The sequence below is a fragment of the Solanum lycopersicum genome, chromosome 9, assembly GCF_036512215.1.
Source record: "Solanum lycopersicum chromosome 9, SLM_r2.1".
NCBI lineage: Eukaryota > Viridiplantae > Streptophyta > Magnoliopsida > Solanales > Solanaceae > Solanum > Solanum lycopersicum.
The window spans coordinates 65,541,410-65,559,011 of record NC_090808.1 but is presented as its reverse complement, the minus strand read 5'-3'; the positions used below and the strand labels follow the sequence as shown (position 1 = coordinate 65,559,011).

At 29.3% G+C, this 17,602-nt stretch overlaps 1 protein-coding gene across 2 annotated transcripts; it reads left to right on the top strand.

Annotated features, from left to right (window-relative positions):
* Nucleotides 1-11,802: 11,802 nt before the first annotated feature.
* LOC101250445 (type IV inositol polyphosphate 5-phosphatase 7-like) lies at nucleotides 11,803-17,397 on the top strand. 2 transcript variants are annotated; one of them, XR_743319.4, is made up of 13 exons: nucleotides 11,803-12,517; nucleotides 12,662-12,749; nucleotides 13,369-13,434; nucleotides 13,555-13,645; nucleotides 13,731-13,835; nucleotides 13,926-14,745; nucleotides 14,859-15,052; nucleotides 15,398-15,506; nucleotides 15,615-15,763; nucleotides 15,937-16,192; nucleotides 16,592-16,669; nucleotides 16,760-16,920; nucleotides 17,138-17,397. XR_743319.4 is itself a non-coding variant. In XM_010328374.4 (11 exons), the coding sequence occupies exons 1-10, from the start codon at nucleotides 12,488-12,490 to the stop codon at nucleotides 16,157-16,159; spliced, it is 1,875 nt and encodes a 624-aa protein (XP_010326676.2). In that variant the 5' UTR covers nucleotides 11,803-12,487; the 3' UTR covers nucleotides 16,160-16,192; nucleotides 17,138-17,397. The 2 variants fall into 2 exon arrangements, 1 of the variants encoding a protein (XP_010326676.2); XM_010328374.4 differs by lacking the exons at nucleotides 16,592-16,669; nucleotides 16,760-16,920.
* The last annotated feature ends 205 nt before the right edge of the window (nucleotides 17,398-17,602 follow it).

Genomic DNA, 17,602 nt, shown 5'->3' with positions numbered 1-17,602 from the left:
TTGATCCAATAGTTTGACGAGAAGGGTAGTTTTGAGCCGAAATATAACTTAAAGGTAATATGAGCTATTTCGGATAATTTAAGGATATTTTTGATCCTTTCTATTTAGTCTACGTGGCAGTGTAATTCTATTGGCATGTAATGTGACATCCATGTGACATTTAACAACTTTTGTTAATAAGAAGGAACTTTTGACCCAATAATATGACGGAAAGAATAGTTTTGAACCAAAATAAAGCTTAAGGATATATATGAACTATTTTGAATAATTTAAAAATATTTTTGAGCCTTTTCTATTTTAAAAATAGTTTTTTAGAATTTCTTTTTTAAAAAAAAAAACAATTTCTATTTGGTTAGTTCATTTGAAAATAATTTTTGATGAGCAAATTATATTTAAGTAATTTTTCTAATTTTTCTTTTAGAGTCAAATTTGAAAAAGTATATGTTGAACGTGTGTTGAATTATAATTAAACCACTTAACTCTACATGCAATGTTCAATTATCTAATGATTTTACCATCCTAATTGTGCCATCCTAATTGTGCATGTGGATCCGGAAGCTTTACATATGCAACCCAAAAAATTATGTTGCAACTTGCAAGCCAAATATTACTCTCTCCGTTTTATTTTATATGTCATTTTTTTATTTTGTATTTATATTAAAAAATGTTGTAACTTTATTATTCTATTCTTATCGTAAATTAACTATATAATAAATGATAAATACATTTTTAAAATTAATTAACCAAGAAAATGATAGGTAAAATATAATAATTTATATATAAATTTTATAAAATGACAAATATTATAATTCAACTATTTATAGAAAGAAATTACATATAAAATGGAGAGAAATTTTAGCTATAAAGAGGAATGTTGACAATACAAAAAATTATATACTCTAAAATCATCTATATAAGACAAGAATCACTTTTTTTTTTCTTAATATTGAGCCCAATTTTTAAGAAACATCTACTATCAATAAATTGGGAAAATATAATAAACATACTTTGCTTACTATTTTTCCCTAAAGATTCAAAATCGTGAAACGAAGTGATATTTATTTTGAGACATAGTTATATAGTTAAATTTCTCTATAATACTTATTCACTTTATAAGTACATTATATTATATCAATCATGTTTTTTTCGTAGAATTAATCTTATACATTTTGTTATATTATATGTGTCGTCTGTTATAACAATATTTTGTTAAAATGATATTGTTAAAAAATATATTTGTCCGTATGTAGAAGATATATTTAATTATTAAAAAAATTCCCTTTCAGTTGAAAGAAAAAATTTACAATTTTAAAAAGCTAGCTAGCCTAGTGCACAATGTCCTCTAAAACATCTAATCGAAGTGTCTAATTATCATTATGGCTCCCACACTAGATAGAATATGATTATTTTTTCTTATGTCCATAGCACAATTTTCTTTCTAGATTAGTCATGTATTTTATCCTTATAGAGTAGAGTTAACTTGATTTCGAGCATGAAAGATTTTGACGGAGTAGTAAGTATTGTTTTATTATTAATTAAAAATTTTGAGTTTGAGTTTTGCTGATATAAAATTACTTTGGAAAGGAATATTTTATCCTCTCATAATTCTAATGTATGATTTCGAGTCTTGCTGATATAAAATTACTCTGGAAAGGAATGTTTTACCCCTTTATAATTCTAATGTATGATTTATAATGTAAGTTTTAATTAAATCGGATTCAATATAAATATCAAATATCGAATATAAAATTAAAAAAATAACTTAAATACACAACTATAAGTTTAGTATTCTTTAATTTTCCCTTCTTTTTTTAAATATTACATAATTTCTTTTTTTTTAATTTTAGTACAAGTTTAGAAAGACATAACCTTCTCTCCTATAACACACACTTCTCTAATATCATGCCTATTTTTTTTCTACTAAAACACTCAATCTTCTGAATCACTTTTTGAATTTTGAATTATTAATTTTAATTAAAAACGTTTCACAACATTTAATATGAAATTTTGAATTTCAAAATTCAAAAAATTTGAAATTTCTGAAAATTGGACCATTGTTCTCTGGTTCTTCCTCTTCTTACTCCATCATCCCTCTATAGTTCTTCTTCTTCTTAATCCATCATCTGTTCTTATTTTTTTTTCTTCTTGTTCATTACTATATTACATCAGCCGTCTCTAGGTCTTCTTTTTCTTCTTACTCCATCATCCGTTCTTTTTTTTTTTGTTCATTGTCCTATTACATCATATTAATTGATCCTTTTACTAAATGAAAGATTTATGATTCGGACGATGAAAATTGGAAAGAAAATAGAAAAAAGTCTTTGCATGATCCTATGAATATTCGGAAGGATCCAAACAAAGATTTTGGCGAATCCTCTAAATCAAAGGTTAACAAAATACACCAAAAAAAAAAAAAGAGAAGAAGCAGCAACCATTGTTGTTGAAATTAGTAAAAATTATATTAAAGGAATCTCCTATGTATCATGAATTTTTGAAAATTGTTATCATGTATCAGACAATAAGTTTAATACATACGTACTCAGTGTGTTATAGTGTGTTAGTCGATGCATTGATATATGAATTAGATGTGTATCATATGATTTCCTATGTATCAAGAGTTTTTGAAAATTGTTATCATGTATCAGTCAATAAGTTTAATAACTGCGCCATCAAGTGTGCTTGCTGATACATATTGACTCAGTGTGTTATAGTGTTTAGACGATGCATTGATACATGAAATTTGATGAGTATCATATGATTTTCTATGTATCACGAGTTTCTAAAAATTGTTATCATGTATCAGTCAATAAGTTTAATAACTGGAAGTTCATAAAAATGTCTTCAAACTAGATGATATAATCTTGAATTTTCAAAATTTGAAATTGTTATCCAATTACGTGCTGAATTAATGCTTATTAATGAACAGTTACCGTAATTTAAGCTGATTTAGATAACAAATTTAAATGTTCCATTTTCCCCCCTTTTAATCTTAACAGTTTTAAGTTACTGTGTATCATTTACCATGCATCACAACATACTAATGTATCACGCCACAACAATTTTAAGGGATTATTAGTAAATACTAAATTTGTCGGGACAGAATATAATTATTATATTAAACTATGGAATTCCTTAAATTTATACTATAAAATTTTAATACTGACAATATATATAATCATTTAAATGAATATTGACTTTGAAAATTGCTTTGAATTATTGACTTGTTAGTGCGATCACATATATTCTAATTTTGCTCAAATTTTCAAATGAAAGATGCCTCTACTTTTCAATAAGAAAGCCAGCATATCTGATAGTTTAAACTTTAAATAATTCCCATAGTCTTCCACTAGCTCAATATTATTAAAAATACTAAAAATATTTTTTAAAAAATAGCTACATTATTTCTACAATATCAAATTGTAATTATTTGTAATCAATAAAAGCCACTTTATCAGCTTGAAAGACTATACTAATCCATTAAACCTTAACTATACTCATTCAAGAAAAAAGCAACAAAATTAAAGGAACAGACAGCTTTGTGCAATTAATAAATATATAGACTATGGAGATTTATATTTAGCTATTTAGTGCTAATCAAGCAACACGATATGCATATAAAATTGTTAAATAGTTATTAGGATAATGCTAGATGGTCAGAAAATTTAATCAGAAAACTTAAAAAATTGTATTATTTTTTAAATTTTAGAATAAACTAATCTTTCTTTTTTATTTTTTAGTTAATAGATATTAAAATAAAAATGGTAAAAATATTCAAAAAAGTAAAATAATATAGGTAAAATGTCATTCTGGCCAAATTCTTGATAAGTGACGAAGACCAACGATTTTTAAGGTGAATTTTATCGTAGTTATTTCAATCCAAAAAAAAATTATGAATTAAATGTAATTTCTTCAATCAGCTTACCTTACAAAATTGAACTCCATGGTGAAATACTTGCTCCGTTCACTTTTACTGGCACATTTTATTTTACGAGAGTTAATTTAATTAATATTTCGAGATAAATTGAATTATAATAATTTAATATTTAAAAGCTTAAAAACTATAAGTTGCAATCTCTCATCTTAATCTATTGAAAAAATATGTTATTAAAAATGTTTGTTTAAGTTAATGACTCTTAAATAAGCGAAATGTGACGGATAAAAATGAATGAAGAAAAAAAGATAAAGATAGAGTATAAATTGTGTATCAAAAACGGTTTCGAAGTAAATGTATAGACCCAAAATTGGCAGCACACTTCAATGCAGCCAAACAGAACTCTTTATTATCTTCCTTTAATGAAACATAGTAACAACTTTTAAATCCAAACAAAAAATCAAAAGAAGAAACCAAAATTAAAGAAACAAACAAAAAATCAAAAGAAACCAAAATTAAAGATATTGGTATTTGGTAGGCCCAAAACAAATATATATATATATATAATATTCACTTTTTAGGTCTTGAAATGATTCCATGACAACACATAGAAGCTACAAATAAATATTAAATAAAATAAAAGGTTGCATCGCAATAAAACTTTTACAAAATCTTGATTTTTTGCTGCTTAGATAAGCTTGATTTGAAACTCCACTTAATAAATATGCCAGGGCATGGAAGTCTAATTAATAATTATAAATATATGTTATCATGTTGTGACCTGTTTTTGAAAAAAAACATAAATTGACCATAGGTTAATAATATTTCCAACATAGTAGTAGGTGTTTGAGTTATGACCATACGATTTGAGTTTTGAAATATTTATTTACAAAATTTTTATAAAATTTCAAATCTCAAATCCTTTTATTAGTAGGATTTCTAATCTCGAAGTTGTGATTTCTTTTCTTTAAAATGTAAAATTTGATGCATAAATTTATGTTTTGTAAAAAATAAATAAAAAATCTCATTTTTAATTTTATAAAAGTATATTTATACCAGTACATATGAGAGTGGTGAGCGAGAGAGGAGGGATGTTAGAATCTGTGCATCCACTACAAGTCAATAGACTAGGTCTTGACACACTAAAAAGATAACAACCGTAAATGAATGCAAATTAATGACACGATGAGTTTACGTGAAAATCCCTTGTTCAAGGGAGTAAAATTACAACTTGTCACACAGAATTTTCAAATCGTTTCACTAATCTTCAAGAGCAAAGTAAATCGGTTACAATAAATGTGAGAAAAAGTTATTAATCTCACTATCAAACAATAACTCTATTGCTTGATGAACCTAAATAGATGTTACTCTACCCACTAAGCTATCAACTCTAGACAATTTAGAATTTTCTAAGCAATATTACAGACTGCCCACTAAACCATCAACCTACTGATTATTTAGGATTTTCTAAGCAACACACAGGTTGCCCACTAAATTAGTTAAACTTACTAACTTAGAATTTTCAGATCAGACCACAGTAAATTCTTTATAAATTTTAGGATCAATTCACAATATCAGATCGGAAGAAAATACTTCTGAACACACACACGTTATCTTCACTTCAGCTTGAATCATTTGAAATATTTCTTCTCTTTATTTTCTCAGCCTTTGCAAGAGTTCTTGATTTTTCTTTTTCAAGTTACAAAAACTAGCAAGAGTGTGGAGATGTTGTTCTTGTATAGAAAGGTCACTATCCTTAAAGCCATGCCATTAGTTAAAGTTTCTGACGCCTCTGCTGCTGTTGGAGACTGTGTACCAACTTTTTGTACTTTCTCCAGCTGACAGTCAAAAAACATATTGAGCTGAGAACTAGGTACTTTCACAAGGTTCCTGTATTTGTCAAATCATCAAAACTTCAAATAACAAGGGAGGCAAGAAAGGGGAGCGAGATTTGTTCATATAGCCGATATACATGCTATTCTACTTAAATACAATGTATCTAGAATAAATTACATCTAATTTTGACTTTCTATATCTCGAAATACATGTATTTGAATTCTGAATATATCAAAATCTGATAATATTCATAATATTACAAATAAATAATTAATTTTTAAAATACAAAAATTTAATTACTCCACAATATGTTAAAATAGCTTTTAAATCCTTCTCTAAAACGCTAGAGTTCCAAAATGATTCTTATTATCACCTCAACCTTCTTTAAGTCTGAAATTAAGAAAGGATCTGACTATAGTTGAATTTTTGTAAATTTATATGATAAAATGATAAGAATATATTTAAAAGAGAATATAGAATATATGTAATGCATTCATATATGCGTGGGAATATAATTTTTAGATAATCGCATGCGTGTGAATATATTCTAATTTAACCACCTATGTATAATAAATTACTTTTAATTTAGACTTAGTCATTAATAAATTACGATTTTAATTCTTTTAATATTCAATCAAGAAGTGTGCATTTCTATCCGCTGCTTGTGAACATTCATAAATTTACTGCAGTTGCTAATTATTTTACTTTTATATTATTTACGTGTAATGTTAAAAATTGTCTTATTAGTCTATTTCTATAGAATCTATATTGAATGGTAGCTTATACATAGTTCTAAAATAATACGCAAAAATATAACATAATTTCTAAGTAAAGAGACCAAAAAACACATTCGACTAAAAATTAAATATGATTAGTTAAAATATCACAAAAATCAAAAAATAATTTTTCACTTCCCGTGTAAAGAGACCAAAAAACACATTTTATTAAAAATTAAATATGCTTAATCAAATATCATAAAAATAAAAATTAATTTTTTTTAATAACTGAAATATCAAAAGTGCTGCTCATTCAAATATCATTTTTAGGCGCTAGCCGCTAAATATCAAATAATTTTTTTTGAACTATCACTACTATAAAAGAAGGAGCATTAACGACAAACAATTCTACAATTAAATCGAAAAAATTGTCATTAAGTTTTTTTTAGTAACAAATTATTACTTAGTTATATTATTATAACATTTTATTAAGTTATGCATAATTTAATGACAGATTAGTGACAAAATTTCGCAGACAATTTTTTTTTTTTTTTTGCTGTAATGTATAATTTTGGCTTTTGATTTAAAAAAAATTGACAACTAAGATATCCACTGAACACAAATTTTGAGAAATGAAAGAACAAAAAAGGACTTTTCTTTTTCCAAGCATTAATGATTCACAAAATTTGAGGACCCAAAGGATTTCATAGTAGTGGAAGCTACACTTGGCTAGCTACTCAAATTTTATGTAAGTTTATATTCCTTCCGTAGAATAATACTGGTTTATTATTGGCTTTACATATTGTTTGTAACAAATTTTAAATATATAAAATATAAATCAATCATATAAATAGAATTAAAGAAAATATAAATATTTTATTAATAATAGTATAGGTATAATTCTGTTTCTCTCTTGATTTTCCTCTCAGAAGATTTATCCATAATTCGAGGGCTTTAGTGGTGTATTTATTGAATTATGATGATTTAGATTTGACCTCTATATGAATATTTATGGCTTTTGTAAAATACATCCACATGTCTTTTACGAGAATTTAGTACGATTAATATCGACATAAACTAGGGTTTATGATTGAGTAGTCTCCAAGAAATTTGATTGAAACTGAACACACCTTTTAGAGTCTCAATTCGAATTGAACACATCTAGTAGAATCGTACAGAATTTCAATGTCTACACATATTTCTTGAGAATTTGTAAATAAAACGATAATTTTACTGTATTACTATTCGAAATACAATATTTTAAAAAATGCAATACGAAAATAATTATAAATTAGTGATAATAATTTAGAAATTAAATATACAATTATTTACTGATGTCATAAAATAAATAAGTATTATTAATAATGAAAAGACGGAGGGAGTATAATTTTATTTAGTAATAATTTACATATAATATATAGTATCCTTTTCATTTGTCTGTGACAAGACTTGTAATATATTTAATATATTTATGGGTCCTAATAGAACCACTTCCGCCGTCAGTTGAATTTAACTAATAGCTTAAACTTTAGTATATGATTTTGTGCTTATTATTGATTAATTACTTAGGCCCATTAATCATGAAACACATCAAGGATTAACTAGTCCCTCTTTTTCACTATTACAAGTATGATTATACATGAATTATGATTAAGTCAACCAGAATTATTCAAAAGTTCAATTCAATTGTTGATTAATTATTTATTAGCTCAAAACGGCTAAGCCGATTCATATGTGCCCGGAAGAGGGAGCGGACTATATAGTAACAAATAAAAATTCACAAACTATCACTTTTTTGCTCTTATAATAATGAAAAAAAGAGTCAAAACTCATCCACACAAAGTGTTTATACCAGTTCAATATATGCATGTCATATGTTTAAATTTATAATTCATTTTACTTAACTTTATTAATTAACATGTGTTTTTATTGGAATGATAGATGAAAATTAGGCCAGGCCGCAGTTATGAAAACCAAACCCAGGTCTTAATCATTGCAAAAGGGGGTATTGGAATGATGATGAAAATAAGGCCAGGCCGCAGTTATGAAAATCAGGTCCAAGTCTTAATCCCTAAATTCAAGTCTCATATGAAGAATGGCGAGAAACAAGTCGGAAGATTTGTTCTAAAGTCAAATTCGATCCAATATTCATGACCCAACATTCAGATCAACATTATCAATCAAGAAAGCCATTCACTCATATCCCATTATATTTTATCATCTTTTCTACATAGCATAAGATTATTTTCTTAGATGTTCCTTCTAGAATTTGTATAGGTGTGCAAAGTTTGTTATCTCTTAGATTATTTTACCTTTCTGCTATTTTGTAATAGCATAAATAGTTGTTCCTTCTTCAATAAAAATCACTCAGAAAATTTCCCTCATTTTTGGTCTTCAGTGTTTCTCCTTTTTATTTTTCTACAATTTTACTTCATTTGATCACATAATAGTGGAAATTGAATTAGTTTGGTATAAACACCGATGCAGATAAATTTTTTCCTAAAGAATATGATAACTATTCATTAAGTTTGGATTACTTGTTGTGGTGATTTGATAAGTAGGTATGTTTTGCTGAGCGTCGATTGAACATAACTATTATATTGATAAGTATGTGTGTTTCACTAGGTTTCGATTGAACATAACTATTATATGGAGTTCAACAAATTTTATACTTGTAGTAAAAAGAACATTTTCACCTTTTTTTAATGCATGAAGATTATATATCGAACAAATTGACTTTTCATAACAGCATATAGAAATTATCGTGGTAGAGAAAGGTTAGTTTAGGGAAGGAAGCTATAAATAAAGGCAAGCTACTTACTACATACACAAAAGAACTCCGCAAGAGAATTTAAACAATGTGAATATATAGACGAAATAGCTAAAGTCGAAACTTTACATAAAATATTAATATATAAGAGCGAGCATTTGGATTCAATTAAACTACTAGTTAAATAATATAATCAAATATCTTTACAATAACACTATTTATCTCAATAATTGTAAAATACTACTATAACCAAAACGTCATAAAAATATAACATGAAATATTAATTTTTTTAAAAAACATAATTATTATAGTGAGATCTACAATATCGTTCGATATTCACACTTTAGAATAAAAAAAACTAAACATAATTTTAAATGTTGTTAATGTTTCTTTCAGTAGTATAGGCAGACATATGTAGTACCACTGTGGAACTGGTCCTTCTTCCTAAATAAAAAGAAAAAATAAATAAATAAAGAAACTGGGAATTAAATAAATTAATTTGAAAAACCCCTTTAATATGATCAGTCATATTCCTAAAAAGGAAGCTATAAATCCATAATAATTATTTTTTACCAGTCAAAATTTTTATTACTTGGCGGCTTATAAAAATAAAATAAAATAGGACCACAACATCCTAAATTAAGGCACCATGCTTATTTTGAGCCTCAAACTTAATTTTTATTTTTAGAAAAAATAAAATTCATTAAATATTGATCGAATACACTTATTTTAAATAAAGAAATTTGAATATTTATAATTTCCATTCATCTTTTTCTAAGACTGAATCTAATAAATTAGGATCAAATTTGGTCAAAGGAATCCTAATGTTCACTTCACTTATTAATGTGAAAGTAATTGCATGTTTTTTTCCTTCAAATAAATGGATTTTTAATTTTTACACCAACAAATTAAACTAATGTTTATTTGAAGTATAGTTCTTAAAGAGTAGGAGGGCATAATTTGTGCAATATTATAATGTATAAATAAGTTTATATCTCATCAATAAGTTATTTGCCTTTGAGAGATAGAAATTAAAAATTTACCTAAAATAAGGGCAAAAGTGTAAATGTATCAAGATTACAAGGAAAGTAAGAGAATAATAATTAGAATTTTTCCTCCAAAAATTTATATTAAGAATCAGTCTATTAATTAAATGAAAATTATCTTTTTCAGAAATTATTTTCTTAAAATTAGTGTTTTAAAAAATAAATTAGTTATTGTTTGATCATAATTTTTGAAGTTGAAGCATGAGTTTTTAAAGTTGTGATTTTTGGAATTTAATTGTGTTTGGACATGCATTTTTTTGGAAAAAATTCAAACTTTTGTGAGTGAAAATTTAAATATCCAAAAACTTATATTAGCTTATTTTTGGGGATTTGATGATCATATTTTTATGATCTGCTCAGATTTTTATGATTAAATAATTATTTAAAGATAAATCTTTAAAATTTGATCCAAAATCTTATCAAACACTAAACTTAAAAAGATATGAAAGTAATAAAAAGAAATTAAAATGGATAATTTTTTGTTGCACATGACTATTGATATTTTGCCTCATTTTTTTTTCCCCAAGTCACATTTAGATGATACACATAGTATTATTATTAAGCAAATTGATGATTTATATGTTCTGCATATTTACTAACTAAAATTATAAATTAGTGCTTGTAACCAAATAGAGTCATTAGACATTAATGATCTAAAATAAATTCTTTACTTAGGCTTCAATATGGACACAAAAAGGTAGATGAATTTGACTCATAAAATATTCTTGCACTCCAAATCCTCTATCCATTTTTGTTGTAATTATTTAGCAACAATTGATTTGTTATTTAATTACTATTAACATTGATTCACACACTTCATTATACTCCTCAAAAAAGTTAACAAAAATGATGTTATCTAATGTAATGTTTTTTTATAAACAAAAGAAAGAAAAAGGGAACTAAATCCCAGAAAGCCTGTAAGACAAGCATTCCTTTATTCACAAACAATTGACAACTCCTCCTTCCCTAAAACATTCCTTCCATATAATAAGAACAAAACCCAAGAAAAAGAAGAAAACAAAAAACAAAAAGCAAACACATTTAATGGAAACAAATAAATAAATAAATAGATAAAAAAGCAACCAAGTGTACAACATATTGAGGTAAAATTTCTAGCAAAAATAAAAAAAAGCGTTAGGTGATTTCTTCATATTTGTTCAATTGTTCTATCAATGTATTTGCAGGCTAGCAAGAGTATCACGATTATTTAAAAAAAAAATCAAAGCAAAATCGAATAATGCATGTGATACATTATGTTCTGTACTTGCTGACTCAAACACTAGGATTATATATGTGATAAGTATCAATATGAGTTGTGGTACAGTCATTCTTAACCAGAAGTTTTAAGTTTGAACTCTAAAATGACCCTACAATGTGTGATTTAAATTTAATCGAAGCTTCAATATAAAATAGGAAGGTCGGGTGGAAAAAAAATGTATAGTACTACAATTACTGCTGCAACAACAACATCACATTGTGCCTTTATCTTTAGTTGCCTTTATTTTTATAAAACTTTAATTTTGTAAGACCAAAGAAATTTTGTTTCTAAAGAAGGGGTAGTTTGTCTAACCAAATCTTGCACCCTTCCACCTTTTGCTGACCAATTAGAGCACATCTTTAGAGCAATTGACCAAGTCGTTTTATTCACAAAATCACATCAAAACGACATATGACATTGGGTTTTGAGGTTCAAAAAAAAAAAAACAAGAAATTTATAAAGCAAGAAATCAGTCTTCTCTTGTTTATGTGCACTTTATTCTGTTCAAATTCTTTACTTTGCTGGTTACTAAGAAAGAAGAGAAGGACCCCCTTTTGCTTTCTCTCTCTCATTCTTTTTCTTTCTTTAATTTTTCTTATCTATTTTTGGCCTACATTGTCTTGTGCTTAACTTAAAGTAGTGTAGTTGTCTCTTGTTTCAAGTTCCCCCTTTTTCTTTCTTCTATATAGTGTTAAAATCTTTGGGTTAAAAACAATAATACCCATATATCACAAGAGTGAATTTGAACAAGAAAGGAACAATCTTTATGCTTTTTAAGAGATACCCAAGATTGAACTTCTCTTAGTGCCTCATTTGCAATTTGGTCTATTTGGGGTGTTGGATTTTTGGTTTATATTTCAAAGAAGAAGAAGAAAGAAGAGTGATTCTTGATAAAGTTTTGAGCTTTATTGATTCTTGATTCTTTATTTGTATGATTTTGTGTATTGTAAGTTGAAACTAAAGAAGGGTGCATGAAGGAATAGTGAAAAAATGAGAGATGAAAATTCCAAAAAAAGCAAGGTGAATACATGAGTTGTCTTAAGCTTATTTCCTTTTTGTTCTCATTTCTTGGAAATTGTACTTTTTGTTTTTTCTAAGGAATTTCTATTTTTTGCATTTCTACAAGTGTTTATTTTGCTTGACATTTTGTTTTGATTGCTGAAGCTCTCCTGGTCAAAGAAACTTGTCAGAAAATGGTTCAATATTAAGGGAAAAACTGAAGAATTCCAGTCTGATGAAGTTGTTTATGGAGGTAGGTATCTAATGTCCTCTGGTTTTGAGCTTGAAAAAAAAAGAGAAACTTTGTTTTGGTGAATTGGGGTTTTCTTGAAATTATGAGCACTCGAATATCTGTGCGAGGTAGTGGTAAGGTTTGCGTTTATTTTACCCTCTTGGGATCTCACTTATGGGATTTCAGTGGTTATGTTGTTGTTGTATGAGCAGTTGGAGGTGAATCTTTTATTGTTTTCTCTTTTCTCTGTTTGTTGTTTCATTTTGGAGGTGGATGGGTAGATGGGAGATCTCATATTTTGTGTTTGATGTCTCTGCTGACTGGTGAATGTTTTTGCATAATGATAAGAATTACAAGGGTACTAGTAAAATTTCTAGAAGACACTGAAATTTTATAATTGAAGGAAATGCCTGAATTTTCGAATTCGTGGATCAGTAGAATAAGTCTTGTTTTCTCTATCTATTACTGAATTTGATGGCTACATTCTCTAATTAGGTTCTCAAAATGTCATCAAGCTAAAGTTAAAGCTAATCTTTTCTATTTCTGCTAGTAATATTGATGAAGTTTGGTTGATTTTTACCAACTTTACCTACCCTTCAACTGTGAATTGAAGCATAAATGAATGTCCTCATCTTTTTAGGTGGCGATGAGTGGAGAACGAGCATCTCGGAGAGGGAGCATTGCACGATTAAGAAAACTAAAACAGGTTAGTAACAGGGTACTATTGAATGTATGAATACATTTCCCAGTTTTTAGTATATATATAAGTTTGTTCTTCACTGATTGTTAAGCTAATTCATATCACCTTGCCTTCTCAAATAAGTAGAAAAATCAAATTCTTCACGGAGTATGGAACGTCCCCGACGAGGAAGAGCTGATCTTGATCACCCTCAAATTATAAATGTACACAACTACAGGTTTGTACTCTTCATATATCTCTGTCCTTCTATACTGTTCCTTTTTTAGGGGTAGAAGCATGATTGTGTTTTGTTCTTGGCACAGCGTTTTCGTTGCCACGTGGAACGTGGGTGGAAAATCACCATCAAGTAATTTGAGTCTAGATGATTGGCTTCATTCAGCACCACCTGCAGATATCTATGTACTTGGGTATGAGTTTCAAGATCTGTCATTATGTATCCTTGCAATTTTTGTCCTTTATAGTAGCTGACTGATACAAAATTTGATTTTTACAATCAGATTTCAAGAAATAGTTCCTTTAAATGCTGGTAACATCCTTGGAGCTGAAGACAATGGACCTGCAAAAAAATGGCTATCTTTGATACGAAAGACACTTAATAATGGTCCTGGTAGTAGTGGAGGTAGTAGTGGCTACTATACTCCTTCTCCTGTCCCAGATCCAATTGCTGAATGGAATGCTGATTTCGAGGGGTCAGGTAGACGCAAGGCATCCTTATTTCCTCGTCGATCATTCCAGACTCCCCAATGTTGGAGAATGGAAAATGATCCATCCATCTCGCAACCTCGCCTTGATAGACGATACAGCGTGTGTGATAGAGTTATTTCTGGACATAGACAGAGTGACTTTGATCCTAACATAAGATGGGGCCACAGACCTAGTGACTACGGTCCCAGGCCAAGTGACTATTCTTCTGGTTACCGGCCTAGTGATTATTCGTCTAGTCACAGGCCGAGCGACTATTCGTCTGGTCACAGACCAAGTGACTATTCCTCCGGTCACAGGCCAAGTGATTATTCATCTGCTCATAGGCCAAGTGACTATTCTTGGGGACAGCGGCCAAGTGATTTCTCCAGATGGGGTTCTTCAGATGATGATTATGGTCCTGGAGATTCACCAAGTACTGTTTTGTTTTCACCTGTGACTGGTGCAGAAGACGGTAATAGAATGCCTAGAAACTCAAGATACTGTTTGGTAGCCAGTAAACAGATGGTTGGCATTTTTCTTACTGTATGGGTACGAAGTGAATTGAGGGAACATGTCCGTAATATGAAAGTATCATGTGTTGGCAGAGGGTTGATGGGTTATCTTGGAAATAAGGTAATTTTAAATGGGAAATATTAGTCATTTCTGGCTAAATTAAGTATTTCTACTTATTTTTAATGATATCGAAAAGCATACGTAACATGTTATTCCATTACTTGGATTTGCAGGGTTCTATTTCAGTAAGTATGATGTTGCATCAGACAAGCTTTTGCTTTGTCTGCACTCACCTAACCTCTGGTCAGAAAGAGGGTGACGAGTTACGCAGAAATGCAGATTTTATGGAGATCATAAAGAAAACAAGGTTTCCGCGAGTAAGTGGTGCGGATGAAGAGAAGTCCCCTGAAAATATCCTTGAACACGAGTAAGACTACTTTTTACTTCGTAGATCCTTCATTGCTAGACTCTCCAAAAATGCTTCCGCACTCGTGTTGGATCCTCCTAAATGTACTACATTTTGAGGATCCAAGATGCCTCGTGAGGTATTTTTGGAGAGCCCAAGCAACATAGCTGATTTTGAACACAAGCTCATGAAAGTGGGAAAATGGAATGAAGAAAGTTTAATACAATTAGTTCTGTAAAACTATAAGTAACCAATTCTCTTGTTTTACTGTGGGTTTGAATGATATGATCAATTTTGATGGTCCGCTTCATTTCATCTGACATGAAAATATTTACGTTCTCTAACAATTATCCTTATTTTTATTAGCCGAGTTATTTGGCTTGGGGATCTGAATTATCGAATTGCACTCTCGTACCGTTCTGCCAAAGCACTCGTTGAGATGCAAAATTGGAGAGCTTTGTTGGAAAAGGACCAGGTATTTTCACAATCTAAGTAGAATTTTTATCCATTCTCTTTGTTAAAATCAGTTTGGAACTCATAATACAACAATGTTGGACTGATTTTGTTTGAGTTTCGTTGACAGCTACGCATAGAACAGAGACAAGGTCGGGTTTTTGTCGGATGGAAAGAAGGAAAGATATATTTCCCACCAACATACAAATATTCAAGGAATTCAGATAGGTATGCAGGAGATGACATGCACCCGAAAGAGAAACGACGAACACCTGCATGGTACATGCTTTTCCTTTAAAATGTCAAACATCATTCTTGAAATCTCAAAATAGCTCATACCAAGAAGTCTTAAGATAAAATAAACAAATTAAATGATAATGCATTCCTTATCGATAAAATGTTTAATTTAGTTATCGAGACTAGAACTGATCTTTTCCCTTTCATATTTGAAGGTGTGATCGGATATTGTGGCACGGAGGTGGTCTTCAGCAATTATCTTATGTTCGTGGGGAGTCTAGATTTTCAGATCATAGACCCGTTTCCAGTGTATTTTGGGCTGAAGTGGAGTCGGTCCCAAGTAGATTGAGGAAAAGTATGAGTTGTTCAAGTTCGAGAATCGAGGTGGAGGAGCTGTTGCCATATTCTCATGGCTATACCGAACTCTGCTTCTTTTGAAGGAGAACGGAGGATACCAAACCTCAGCTTTCGGTATGCTCCCTATATCTTGACTACTTATCATCAATTTGGTGAACATAACTTTTTCTCCTATTGATTACATTTGATGCATGACACGGCTTTAGAAGAAACAAAAGCTCAATTCTTTTTCCCGAACTTCTTAGATGAATCTTTTATCACTTTGTGAAGAAAGTTGAACCATACACTTATCATCACCAGGCATGAAATGTTTGTTTGTTCTAAAATATGCAGATTCTTCATAGGATTCTTCTCTAACAACAGATGCATTTCTTGTTTTTAGCACTCGGTATTACTTCAGTGGCCTTAAAACATTATGTCCCTTGGTCTTTCCCTGGAATTGTTTTCACCTCTGATTTTTCGTCTGAACCTACTACTGAGTGGTCCTTATCTTGTTTCTCCTTTGGTCCCCAGATTCAGGCGGGAACCACTTTGACGAAACTCAAACCTGAAGAACGCTTGGGACCGTTCTTATCCCACTAACTGAAAAAGGTTACTCCTCCTCCTCTTTATCTCTTTTCTTGATTCTGCAGGTTTCACCTTCACTTTTCTAAAAATATCCATCCTCTTTTCTTTGACCAGGTGTATATTCAAAATTTTGATGACTAACTTTAACTTGAATCGACATGGACTACATATACATTTCTGTAACACTTAGGAGAAGCATAACTCGACTTGTTAATTACCAAACTCCCCGTGGCAACGTCTATCTTTTGGCACAGTTATCATCCTTTTTCTATAAGGTAATGTTAAATCACCTCAATTTTACATGTCTTGACAAACCTTAGCTATACTTATGTCGTAGTTCCTTTTTCATAACAACTTTGATTTGATACACATGTTCAACCTCTCTACCTCCACAGCTCCACGAGGTAGGGGTAAGGTTTGTTTACGCTCTACTTTCTTCGTATCTGGAGATTATACTGAATATGTTGTTGTTGTTTGTCAATGTATTTGCAGGACGAAGTAAAGACCAAAAGAGTAATGCCAAGTGGGGAAATGACAATGATTTTTATTTCCAAGATTCTTTTATTTTAAGTAGTTAGGACTTAGGAATAGGAGAGATTCAATGACAAGAAGAGCATGAGTGAAAAATAATCATGTTTTTTTTTTTTGAGTTTTCTTACTTTTTGTTTTTAATGATTCTGATCATCTGATGTATACTCAATTGCAAACATGATACTACTAGTAAGTAAAAGAATATATTTATTTATTGAAAACCTCTCTTACCTTACTGTTTTTTGCCAATGATTTATCTGAAAAGTACTAGTTATTTTTTTCTTGGTTAACTCAATTGTATTGGGCTTTGTCTATTTTTTTTCCCTTTATTTCTGTAAAATTAAAGATAAAGTAAGTTAGACAAGTTTACAGAGATAGCAGGTAAAGTCATATTTAATTCAGAATCACTTTATTCTTTGGTAGATA